The 13,950-nt window shown below is 39.2% G+C and overlaps 1 protein-coding gene across 1 annotated transcript in view; it reads left to right on the top strand.

Annotated features, from left to right (window-relative positions):
* The window catches only part of LOC126092760 (protein bark beetle), a 380,473-nt gene that overhangs the window by 300,175 nt on the left and 66,348 nt on the right, over nucleotides 1-13,950 (top strand). Inside the window, exon 25 of the mRNA XM_049908487.1 lies at nucleotides 3,631-3,784. Within this exon, the coding sequence (XP_049764444.1) occupies nucleotides 3,631-3,784 (154 nt within the window). The remainder of the gene's footprint in view (nucleotides 1-3,630; nucleotides 3,785-13,950) is intronic.

Below are 13,950 nucleotides of genomic sequence, written 5' to 3'. Positions count from 1 at the left end.
CCTCTTTTGTCCATATGGTTAAGTTAAAGGCACCGGCTTCTTCCTCCTCAATGATGGTGTCATCAGTAAGGGTTTTCTCGTCATTGTAATCCACATTAGTATCCTCCTTCTTGAGGTTGGGAGTATTCTCATATGCATTGCCACAACAATTTATATAAATGACAGAGCACCAGAATCTTGTTTTTTGGAGCTGGTCACCTCTGTGGTGTAGCATACATTAGCTGGAAATAAGTTTTAGTAAGAAGTTTGAATCTGTTTATTTATTTACATATGTGTTGGATTCAGAGCATCCCCAAGATCTATCTACATAGCACACTATCCATTATGCCGTGACTATGAGGCTGTTGTCTACAACTCTTCACTGTTATAATGAGGAAATACTCTATGATCATGTCTGATTAGATGTCCAACCAGAATTTTTCAGTACCACAAGTAGTTAAGTAGCAATCCATAGCATAACAGTAAGACTGTAATAGCATGTGAAAAAAATCTCATGTTCAAAACCTACCCAGGCAGACAGCGTTGGGGTGGGGTGGGGGGGGGGGGGGGACGACACCAACCACTTTAGGGGTTTCCCAAGAACACCAACTCACCTGGTCACTCAACTCCCCAACACTGGCGGAAACAAACGTCCCATTTATGGGAGAATGGACTTGTTGGAATTGATGAACATTGACGATTAGAGGAATGTACCATTATACTCTTAAAAATGCTTTAAAATTAAATTTATAATGCTAAAAAAAGCATTTTTGCAGTTTGTTGGTGGTGGTTACTGATTTTTGCAGTTTGTTATCTACATCTGTATCAACATGGCTCCTTTGCAATTCACACTTAACTGCATGGCGAAGGGTTCGTCGAACTATCTTGAGTCTATTTCTCTACTATTCCATTCCCAAACAGTGTCTGGGAAAAAATGAACACTTAAAATCTTTTCATGCAAGCTCTGATTTCTCTCATCTTATTATAATGGTTATTACTCAGTGGGTGCCAACAAAATATTTTCATGTTTGTACAATGTTGGCAATTGGAATTTCGTGAAGAGATCTTCCTGCAATGAAAAATGCTTTTGGTTTAATTAATGCCACCCCAACTCGCTAATCATTCCATGACACCTGTGCCACCCTCCTATTTCACAATAATACAAAAATGAGCTGCTCTTTTTTGAATTGATTTCATCTGTCAGTCCTAACTGGTAAGGATACAACTGAAAGTTCAGTAAATCTGACCTTTTGTAAAATACCCTTTCCTTATTTCTGAGTACCTACCAACTGAACTATTAGCTGTGTCAACCTAATCAAACAATATTTGTGGGAAAGCAGTGTCTACTACTAGCTACAAAATAGAATTTCTAATGATCAGATTTTTTAAAAATTCTTCATCAAGAGAACAGAAAGATGGAAACAAAAACAACAGGATGATGTGATCAGGAACTGAAGGGGTGTATAAAGATACTCTGGACAAGGGCAGACACAGATTCAGAAATAGGAATGAACTACTGGCTAATATTCATGCAAGAAATAATAGGATGTGAGTGGAAACAGAATGTAAACAAAGGCAGAGAACAGATACATTAATTAGTTGAATTAGACATCATATTATGCCGATTCTGTCATGAAGGAGACCTGTTAAAAGTGTGAAACAACAGAAGTTATACATCCGCTGCCGCTTCCTTTCACAGGCTGTACTAAGAACCATGCTATAGAAAAATGCTGAAGATTAGAGTGTTAGGTCAAATAACTAATGAAGAGGTACTGAATTACTGTGTGGAAAAAATTTGTGGCACAGTTGGGCCAAAAGAAGAATCAGATGATAGGATACATCCGAAGCATCAAGGAGCCATCACTTTGGTAATGGCAAGAAGTGAGGGAAGAAGGGTGGGGGAAGCCCAAGGCTTGAATACAGTAAGCAGGTTCAAATGGATGCAGAGGTACTTGCACAGGATAGACTAGCATTGAGCTGCATCAAGCTAATCTTAGAATTGAAGACCACAAAACAAGAAGTAACTAACTAACAGCTTATTATAAGTAGCCCTAATTACAGGAATTTCTTCTGGCTGTGGAAGGGGGCAAATAAAATCTAGCTTGGGTTACAGAAATGTAAAAACGTCTGGAAACAAATGACACTCAAGAACCATGAATAACAAAGAGAAATTTTAGAAACATAATACTAAATTTATAAGGCGGCATAAAAAACAGAATTAAGAACAGTATAAGCTAGTGGAGGAAAAACAATATGAAGAGGAAATTAAAAGAATATTGGAGAAACTTAAAATAACAAGGAAAATTAAGGACTTGAAGTTGGAATGTAGTCCTTATTAGTTGATACAAAATAGATGAAGGAAGAAATAATGTTAAGGAAATAACTGAAAGGAAAAATAAAGCAATGGAAAGTCCAGGATGGAATAACAAGAGGGTACACTGCTACTAACAATGCCATGTAGAGGAGACATTGAGTCACAGGCATGAACAACGAAAAAACTGCTATACATTTTAGCTTTTGGCCAAAAGGCCTTCTTCTGAAATAGAACACACACACACACACACACACACACACACACACACACACACACACACACTCACACTCACACTCATTCACACAAGCACAGGATCACTGTGTCTGGTTGCTGCGGCCAGCTATAGACTGTGTGTGTTTGTGAGTTGTGAATGTGTTTGTGTTTTCTACTTCCGAAGAAGGCTGTTTGGCCAAAAGTTAAAATGTATAGAAGTCTTTTCATTTTGTCTGCCTATGACTCAACGTCTTCTCCATATAGTGAGTAGCAATTTATCCTTTCATATTGTTGAAAAGAAAAATAATGTAGTCAGAGAAAAACAGAGAATGATAATGCACAATATAAATGGAAAAGGGAAAAAGAAAGTAAGATTTTTGAATGAACAAAAAATTAAGGAAGGAAAGGAAAGCTAGAGTTAAGACTATTTGGAAGAGAGTAAGTGCTAAATCCAGCTCAAAACTAGTTTTCACAGTTTTTAATAATTTCTTAGAACTGACGCCCAGAATCAGTAGAAAATTATTAAATGACATAATTTATCCTTAATTACGCTGAATTTATTACACAAAACTCTAAATGTCTAACTCAGTCAGTGATTCTGGCCTCTGTGGTCATTATCAAATGATCAGTATCCACAAATTACTTATAAAAATGTATTTTAAGCCCAAATTTTATATTTGCTGTTGTGCCCTGTAATATGTTTGGAAACAGGGTATTGAATTTCTGAGTATGAACAACTTGTCTGTGGCCAATGATTTTGACTGATAGTTTGATAATAGTTCATCAGTTCAAAATGCTGCCATAATGATGATATGCACTATGATTCATGAAAGTACAGCATTTATAAATCTCTCCACTTTTGGAGAAATCAAGCGTTGTCTTTCTTTTTTCATCTCTGTCAGTTAGTTGAGTTCTATCACTTATTACTTCATTTCTTCTATGTTTCATTGAGTTTGCCCCACAAGCCTACAGACAGGATGAAGAAACTAGAACAATTTTCAAGGTTTCCGTAATGTTTTAAAAAGAAATATCAAGCTCTTATTTCACGAAATAAGGCTGTAGAGTGAATTAAAACAATAGAAATGTTTAAATGAAATTTTATGTTTTCCCTTTGTGTTTGTTAGGTGATGAACTTCACTATGAGGACTGTCGAATTCATTTGGATGGCAGAGCCCCAGGAGCTGCAGAACATCGCTGTAGCTGGGATGGTGACTTTGTGTTTCTACACTGTGGTCAGCGTAATTTGCAGGCAGGCCTGACATACTGGGGTGGTATCAGGTAGGATATTGGCATATAACTAGATACATGCAAAAGTACATCACTGTATGTGGATGTTTTGTGGGTAATTTCCTTCTCTGAGACTATAAACTTTCCATTTAAAACAGTCCTGTTAATAGGACACTAGCAGTGTATAAATTCAAATATAATAGCAGCACAAATGGTTTTGCTGTTTTATTATGTCAAAGAATTATAATATCTAACAATGGAAACTCCAGGTAGGAATACCAAAAATATAGGAAAAATTGCTACTTACTGTAAAGATGACACATTAAGTTGCAGACATGCACAATTAAAAGACACTTACACAAAGCTTTCGGCAACAGCCTTAATCAGAAAAAGAGAAACAAACACCACTCATACACACAGGCAAGCACACTTCATGCACACATGACGCCAACTTCGGCATTGTGGCTCGAGCTGCCAGAGTAGGTGGTTCAAAAGGCTCTGAGCACTATGGGGCTTAACATCGATGTAGGTGGTCATGAGTGCGTGCAGCATGCTTACTTGTGTATATGAATGGTGTGTGTTTCCCTTTTTCTGATGAAGGCTGTGGCTGAAAGCTCTTTGTGTAAGTGTCATTTAATTGTGCCTGCTTGCAACTCAACATTTCATCTTTATTGTAAGCAGCAGTCTATCTTTTCCTACATTGTTATTTTAATATCCATAAATGTAATATTAAGGGTAAAGGTTGCATTTTGTTTAGGTGAAACGTTCATATACTTTTTCAAGAGACCTACTGTGCATGACATATGCCAACTTTCTTCTGAAATCAAATCAAAACAATGTGTACACTGTAATTTCCCACATTTTGGTTTTTAGGTGTAGTACTCCACATGTGTACAGCCCAAAGACTGGTTTGATGCAGCTCTTTTCACATTAGTGTATCTCATTTAAAACATCTCCATTTTTGCACAAGTGCTGCATCCTATCCCCTCATGAACCTGCATACTGTAGTCAAGCTGAATTTTCCCCAATTTCAATCTTCAGCATTTTTCCGGAACACCACATTTCAAAAGTTTGTGTTCCCTTCTCATGCACAGTGTGTAGCATCCATGTTACAATTCCATTTAAGGGAAACTAACTGGGAAGAAACTGGATTGGTCTTGACTTCAGGTGTGGCTCATATCAGTGCTGTGATAGCTGACGCTATTGGGATGTTGAGATAGATGAGACAGAGCTTATATCTTAACACGATGGAGGGGGGAGGGGCATCACCAATAGTAGAATTCTTTTGATTTCGAGATGTGAAAGGTAAGCTTTTTTAAGCTGAATACCTCACTCAAGTAGACTGCTTTGAAAGAAATCCAGGTACATGAAGTGGCTTACATTAAACAAACTTGTTTGAATAAGCTTATCATTATGCATCAAAACACTGGAGGGAGAGGGGGAGAAACATACCAAAGTTAGTAAATTTCTTGTCTCATCACATGATCTATAATGTCAAAGGGAAGTGAATGAGAAATGTCTGTCCGAGTACCATTATAACTACTTGAATTGACACGTTAAACATACGGGAGTATAAATTAGCATCCTATTTCTGTAGGGAAAATATGGAGAAAAGATGATTTGCCATGTGTGTTAAGAATAAAATCACATTCAAATCTACTAGAGCCAATAGTTTCTGCTGAGGTCAATAATTGGAAGCCTGTGCTTGTAAACTGTTACTCACAGGAAAGTCATTTATGGTTATTATAGTATGTAGATCTCCGTTGGGAAATTTTAAAATATTTTAGAGCAGTTTGAGACATTATTATGCCACCTAGGTAATAAAAGGAAATAATTGTGGTCTCTGGAGGGTTTAATATTAATTCCCTGAAAGAGTCTTACAAAAGAGGTGGTTTAGAAATGATACTAAATACTTGCAACCCGGGTTCTATTGTTTGTTTTCCCACCAGATTTACACAGGTAAGCAACACACTAATAGACATCACACTTATAGATAAACACTTCATCATTGATATAAATGCTTATCCAGCAGCGAATGCCTCTCCAGCTGTGATAGACGATTGGCCGTATTTAATAACTTATGTGATTGCAGTGAAGCGATGTCATGGAAAACAGAGGGAAACACTACTAAACTGGCAACTTAAAGTTCTACAGCAACGTTACAGGAAGCTGACTGAGGGTTCCAAATTTAATGTAATTATAGATGGTTTTCAATAAATCTTTAACAGCTGGTTCCCAAGAAAATGAAGACTGGTATTAATGAGGCACTGAAAAAATCATGGATTACAAAATGACTCAAAATATCATGTGCACAGAAGAAGATACATGAAATGGCTAGACCAGACAGAAAAGTAGCATTGAGTTCATTTTACAAGAAATACTGTGCTATCTTAAGGAAAGTGATTATAAATAAAAAAAGCTTTTGTATAATGTCTGAAATTAATACATTCAACACTATGCCCGTAGGCCATACAGGCATGCACGTTTTGGCCATGTGGACGGCGCTCGTATCCCATGCGGGTGCCACTTTCACGGTCCCTAAAAGGTGTTTTTCACCAAGCTACATAGCTGGCAGCTGTAAGATAACTCCAGTAGCTCATATTTTGTCCACTAGATGCAGCAGCAGTCGATGAGTTCTGCGTATCAGTTGTATGAGTAGAATGTCTGTCATTATAATGATTGGTTCTTTGATGACATTTTCACTTGGCACTCAACCATAGATCTGTGACTGTGTGTACAGGCATTTTGAGTGAAAATGACAGCTAGAGATCTCTGGGAAAGTGAAATTCTGACATTTTATTCAGTGAAAATGACTCTAATATTGATGTCAGTGATGACAGCAGTAATTACAAGCGAGAAAGTGTTTCAAGTGATGAATCGGGTAATAGTTTTTTTTCCCTCAATTTTGTTGCTAATGTATATGGAGAATTTGTAAAGAAAACACACTATCTTTTTTTTTTTCTTTTTATCTAATTTGAATTATGGAGTTCAATTAGATGAGGATCTGCAACGATCAACAAATGTTACAGCAACAAATGTGACGGTAGGTCTTACTCAGCACAATGCTGATGACTGGCAGGAGCATGGCACACAGCCTCAGCTTCCATATTTCAGTCGGTGTATGGAGCCACTTGTTTGTGAACAGGAATTTATGTTTATGACTGTTTCTTGAACTTTTTTTAGTGACAGTGTTATCCAAAACATAAATACTGAGACAAACAGATATGCAGATACAAAAATTGCCATAATGGAACGGCAGAATGAAATAAAAAAGAACTCTATGTGGCACAAATGGGATCCAGTAAAACTACACGAAATATATTGGTTTTTTGAAACAGTTCTGCATATGTGTATCGTGAAGTTACCAAAGCTTAGTGACTATTGGTCAACTGATCCATTTTTATAAATAGGCTTTGCAAGTTGATTGCTGGACGATGATAGGTTTTCCAGTATGCTGCATGCCAATGACAACTCAACGTACATAAAAAAGAAGAGAACAACCATGATCCCCTTCATAAAATAGGCCTGTGTACAACTTTTTTGCCGACAAATGTAGATCCAGTTACATGCCATACGAAAATTTGACTATAGATGAAGCTATTTATCCATTTTGTGGATGTGCTGGTTTTAGGGTTTACAGGAAAAATAAACCCAACAAATATGGCATGAAGCCTTATGCACTTTGTGATGCTGCAACAGGCTATGTCCTGAACTGCAGTGTTTACACATGATCAGCAGGGAGGACTGTCAACCATATTCCAGCATTAGTAGACAGGCTCTATACATAATGAAAAACAGAAAAGGCTTACCAACAAGCTTCAAAACAAAGAAACTGAAGCAAAATGAAATGATATTTTTGAGGAATGTGGGATCATTCTAGTGCTGAAGTGGAAAAATAAACGTGATATATACTGTCTATCCACAAAACATCAGGCTACCACCAAAGACATCCCAGTGTGTTTAAAAGGTGGTATTACAACAGTAATGAAACCAGATGTTGTAATTGGCTACAATATGAACAAGACAATATGAACAATGTGCACCAGCTATACAGTTACTACCCATACGCACCAAAAACAATGAAATGGTGGAAAAAACTTTTCTTTCATGTTTTTGTAATGTCTGTCGTGAACAGTTTTATTTTGTGCAAAGATGTCAGTAAACAGAAAATCTCTCTTGTGGACTTTATAAAAAAAGTTAGTTTGAAATTGGTAGTAATGGGAGGACCCTTTTGATCTTTATAACCAGCCCCAAACACTAGCCTGGACAGAAATTTTGGTTGTTACTTTCCAGAAAAAGTACCTTCCACTGCCAGCAAAGTAAGTACTATGCGTTATTGCAAAGTTTGCTCTGATAAAGGGAAGAAAGAGACCAGCAAGTGGATAAGAAAAGAAAGCAGATGGTGGTGCAGAGACTGCAACATAGGACTGTGTACCTCAGTGCTTTCAGGATTACCACTTGAAAATGAATTATGTACAAAATATATGTAAACATTTTATGTCATAAAATATTAAATAAAAAATCTCATGAACCAAATTCTTTTTGTTATGGACACCTGAAATCATGTTAGGAAATGTAAAAGTTTTTTGTGGGTGAAGGTTTCTCGTGATTTTGGGAAATTCTGGTACACCTCCACCGATGCAAGCATATGTATAAGCTTACATTTTCCCTAATCTATAAAGTATGGAGTTTCATGTGACGCTAGAAATGCACCTTCAAGGCCATTAGTTATTGTAATCTTATTAATTAAAGTTGCTTGAAAATTGCCAGTGCACCTGCACACTTGAGGCGCATACATAGCAGTGTGGAGTGTGTTAATAATTCAAATAGTAAAATTAAATGTATATGGGCAGTAGTCAAAAGAGAAGGAAGGAAATCAGTTAAGGAATGTGAGGACTTTGTTATTAAAAGAAACAACCAAATAAAAAATAATAGCAGTCAGGTAGCCAAACTATACTAATAATAAAACTGTAAAACCATTGTGTATCTGTTTGAATACAACACTCTCCAAAACTACTTGATGACTTTCCATGGGGTTTTCACAGGTAACGTGAGCATAACTTGGTGCAACAAACAGGCCTCATTTCATCAAAATTGGACCATGCTAAAATATATTATAATTTAAAGTTTTATGAATGCAAAAATGTGTTCAACTGTTTCCTTTTCATGACTAAACTGAGGTGCTGATTTTGATGAAATTAGCTATGGAATAGCTAGAGCACTAAGAAAGAATATAGACTACTTTAGAAAGTGGATAGTACGAGATATTTATTGACTTGAAGAATATTATGCGAATTGCAGAAGATATTTACTATTTCAAAAATATATTTCTCTTCAACTTGTTGACTTTATAATGTTTGTGAAAATGCTTTTATTCATTGATATACAGGGTGTGTACAAAGTCCAGGAACACTTTCAAGTACTTATTGCACAAGAACCAAACATTGTAGAGATATAATACATATGTCATTTTGAAGAGAAACCGTGAAAGTTTTTTTTTCATGTGTATTGCCACAGCGTAATTTGGTAATTTGCCAATAGGCAGTGCTAATCGCAAACATGGCGGGTTTAGGTGCAGAGCGAGCTTCCTGTGTGTTGGAGTTTGACAAAAACAAGTGTGCCACAGCTGTTCAGTGAATGTTTAGAACCAAGTACGGTAAGAAGCCACCAACGAGGAAGGCCATTTACCTCTGGCACAACAAATTCCCCAAAGGTAAATGTTTTTTGTCCCTTGTCATGTTGAAAACTGTACAGACCATTCTCCTTCGCTGAGAGCACTCTCACTGGATATTCCTACTTGGACATTTTGCAGCAATGGCTGATGTCTCACTCCATGTGACATTTTTCTGTGGGGACACATTTAAGATCTGCTGTATGTACTGCCTTTACCATGTGATGTAGCAGAGATCCGGGAGAGAATACAGGAAGTGACTGCCACAGTTGACGATGCCATGCTGGGATGGGTATGACAAGAATTTGATTACCGTATTGACATCTGCCAGGTCACTCATGGTTTGCATATTGAATGTTTGTAAAAACAAACTTTCAGAGTTTCTCTTCAAAATGCAACATGTGTGACATCTGTACAATGTTTAGTTCTTGCACAACAAATAATTGAAAATGTTCCTGGACTTTATGTATACCCTGTATTCTACATACTACAATTCGTCATAATGAATACAATGCTCATACAATGCTCAGTATATTTAATCCCTATTCCCATACTATAATATTGTGGCAATAGCTATCTCCACTAGTGAAATGCAATAGATACTCTTTAGAACATGTCAGTGATGAACTGTAATTGTTCTTTGATTACACAATCAGGTGCTTTGTGTTGACAATAAAGCTGAGGCATCTTATATGTGGGTATTGTTATATGCCCACATAATAGGTGACCCTAAGACAAAAATAGTCCATGAACATAAAGCATGGCCGAGTTTTGTGCTATATTTTCATATTCAGGGAAGACACGGTGAAATTGTTATTTACAAGTGGCTGGGAGATCCAGCAGTTACAGAGGAATGATGACAGCACAGGTATAGACAGCTTACCAGCTCCAGATACCTTCAATGCTGTGATTGCATCCATACATTGTTTGCTGCCCGCCAGCCATTTCATTAGTGTCATCTGTGCCATGGTTACAGTTAAGGGCCTTGCCATTTTCGTCAGCACAACTAGGGGTTTGGTTTGCGATTTTAGAAAGTTTTTTTCTCCAATAAGAGGATCATAGAGCACCAGGAGCAATTTTTGTTGGCAGTCAGTAATTTAGATGAGAGAGCCACCATGTTGGTTATAGATATTATGCCACAACCTCTACACCAATCTATCTACCATGCACTCAAGATGGTGCTGATAATTTAAACTGAGTCATCTGAACAAACTCTTAAGCAGGCACTGTATCATGGACAAAGAGGTGATACACGTCCGGCCATCCTGATTTAGGTTTTCCGTGATTTCCCTCAATCACTCCAGGCAAATGCCAGGATGGTTCCTCTGAAAGGGCACAGCCAACTTCCTTCCCCATCCTTCCCTAATCCGATGAGACCAATGACATCGCTGTCTGGTCTCCTTCCCAAACAACCCAACCCAACAAAGAGGTGATAGAACCCCACTGTAAATCTGGAGACACTTACAGGCTATGGTGAAAGTTAGTGTGGTCTCCGAAGAATAGCTACTCCACATTTGGCAACACCAGCTATCTCCACAGGTGCAGTTAACTGTGATAGTGCATGAGTGATAACCCCTGGATAAATTTTGTCGGTAGCTGATTGCTCACACAGCACAGTAGACTCAGCAGTTGTAACGGCTGTAATGCCAGTGCACATAAATGCCGCATGTAGTATTGAGCCATCGGAGGTGCCAGAAGAACATACACAATGTTATGTTACATTCTCATTTTGGCAAATGCCGAGTATAGGACCAGATTTACAAACCACGCTGCAAAAGATCGCCGATCGATTGCAAGCATTGGAGCTTTGGATGGGTTCAGACAGATGGCTACAGGCATGACTTTCTAGTAATCTGCCAGCTCTGGACTGCAATGCCCAAACTCAAGACACCATGTTGAGCACTATTGGTGTGAGCTGCTTTGGGTTGCAGACTAGCCACTGTTGCTGGTAAATTGTGGCGATAAAAATTCACCGTGTCTAACATCCATTGCAGTTGTCAACAATACCTTGGATGTAGCAGGTCTTGCAACATAGCCAACTTTTCCGCAATGGGGAGATTCCATCTTGTGAAACTGTATAATGGAGAAAGGTCACTTCACTTTTATCCATCATGCATTTGTCTTCATTCACAGGTCTTGCAACACAGCCAACTTTTCCAGCAATGTGATTACCCAAATGACAAAAGTGGTCCACAATAGGCACCACAGACCATGCCATCTCCAAGCAGTGCCAACAGTGTATGAAACGTTGACTGGCAGTAGTGCACAGCTGCTACGGTCGCAGGCTCGAATCCTGCCTCGGGCATGGATGTGTGTGATGTCCTTAGGTTAGTTAGGTTTAAGTAGTTTTAAGTTCTAGGGGACTGATGACCACAGGTGTTAAGTCCCATAGTGCTCAGAGCCATTTGAACCATTTGAACTGGCAGTAGTTCCCACGCTACAGTGCAATATTAATATACCCGTGCAGATGGTATAACCAACTGCCATCGCAAATCAATTGGTGGTTCAACAGAAATGTATGGGAATATCGAACTGGTTGCACATTGCCAACAGAAGATCTGCGTTAGTATTTCTGGTGGACACTGGTTCGGAAGTCAGCACTCTGACAACCTCGTACACAACAGACATGGCAGCTCCAGAGCCACTGGAGCTGTCAGCCATTAATAAATCAGGATACTGGGTCATAAGGAGCTGGCAACTGACCTGGGTCGTGCTAGTCCTTCAAGTTGTTGTTGGTACTGGCAGACATTTTCCCATCTATCTTAGGAGCAGATTTCCTTGTCCATTTTAGGCGGTATGTGGATTTGTCTAGTGGCTCCAGCAGCAGCAAAGTCGGATGGTAGGAATGTTGTGTTTGCTATATACATCAACAGCCTGTTCTACAGTTATCGACACCACTGCACAGTGTAAAGCACAGGATGTTATACTACATACATGAGATCCAGGACTGCTGGTTGCACAGCACATTTGTAGAATTGTGCCAGATGAAATGCTGAAAATTAAAGCAGTTTTTGAGGAGATGTTGTTTTCCAGTATCATATGGATTTCAGACAATCACTGCGCGTCCCCACTACATTTGCTAAGGAAGACTGATGGCACATGGTGTCCTTGCAGGGTTTACTGTGGATTAAATAGCAGGACCATTCCAGACAATATCCTATTCCACATATTCAAGAATTCACATATGCTTTGGCTGGCGCAACAGTTTTTACTGTCCTGGATTGGTAGAAGGCCTATAATCAGGTTCATGTAGCACCGATGGATGTTCCCAAGACAGCAGTGATCATGCCTTTCATCCTTTTTGAGGTCTTGCACATGCCTTTCAGACTTCAAAATATGGCTCAGGCGTGGTAAAGGTTCATCAATGAAGTGCTGCAGGGATTGCCATTTTGCGTTTACTGACCTCGAAGAAATTTTGTTATACTCTACTGATGCACAATCACGTGTCAGGCATTTGGCTTAGGTACAGCAAAGGTTGCAAACTACAGTGTGGTACTGAATGAAGACAAATGCATGATGGATAAAAGTGAAGTGACCTTTCTCCATTATAGAGTTTCACATGATGGAATCTCCCCATTGCCGGAAAAGTTGGATATGTTGCAAGACCTGCCACATCCAAGGTGTTGTTGACAACTGCAATGGATGTTAGACAGGGTAATGGATGTTAGACAGGGTGAATTTTTTTTGCCACAACTTACCAGCAACAGTGGCTATTCAGACACCTCTTACAGACCCATTTGCTGGCCACTTCATTAAAGGGAAGCATGTACTGAAGTGGACTTCAGAGATGAATAAGGCCTTCCACACTTTGCAGAACAGTCTCGATCAAGGAGTGTCACTTGCCCATCCAGTACCATCTGCACCATCATTGCCAGTCAGACTGTAATTGGAGTGACACTACACCAGACAGTCGACAATTGTGTCCTGCCTTTAAGCTTTTTTCAAAGAAGCTACTGCCATTGCAAATGAACTGGAGCACCTATGATAGGGAATTGTTGACAATTTATGAGAGTGTGAAGCACTTCTGCCCTCGTGTCAGAGCCCATCTACTGACAATTTACATGAATCACAAGCCAGTTGTCCGCCCCAGTAGCTGAGTGGTCAGCGTGACGGATTGCCGTCCTCTGGGCCCGGGTTCGATTCCCGGCTGGGTCGGAGATTTTCTCCGCTCAGGGACTGGGTGTTGTGTTGTGTTCATCATCATTTCATCCCCATCCGGCGTGCAGGTCGCCCAATGTGGCGCCGACTGTAATAAGACCTGCGCCAAGGCGGCCGGACCTGCCCCGCGAGGGGCCTCCCGGCCAATGACGCCAAACGCTCATTTCCATTTCCATTTCCACAAGCCAGTTGTACCCGCATTTCAGAACCCAAGGGATAAGTGTTCACCTCAACAGTTCAGGTACATCAGAGTTTGTTAGACCATTCATGATGGATATTCGACATATTCAAGGTGCTGAAAACATAGTGGCCTTCTACCTCTCCTGTGGGTGTAGTGTGGTTTCCATTCAGAAGTATGACGATCTCACTAAGGCACAAATGGCAGATC

Source organism: Schistocerca cancellata, chromosome 7 (assembly GCF_023864275.1).
Source record: "Schistocerca cancellata isolate TAMUIC-IGC-003103 chromosome 7, iqSchCanc2.1, whole genome shotgun sequence".
Lineage (NCBI taxonomy): Eukaryota > Metazoa > Arthropoda > Insecta > Orthoptera > Acrididae > Schistocerca > Schistocerca cancellata.
Note: the sequence above shows the minus strand (reverse complement) of the source record. Positions and strands in the feature narration are given on the sequence as shown.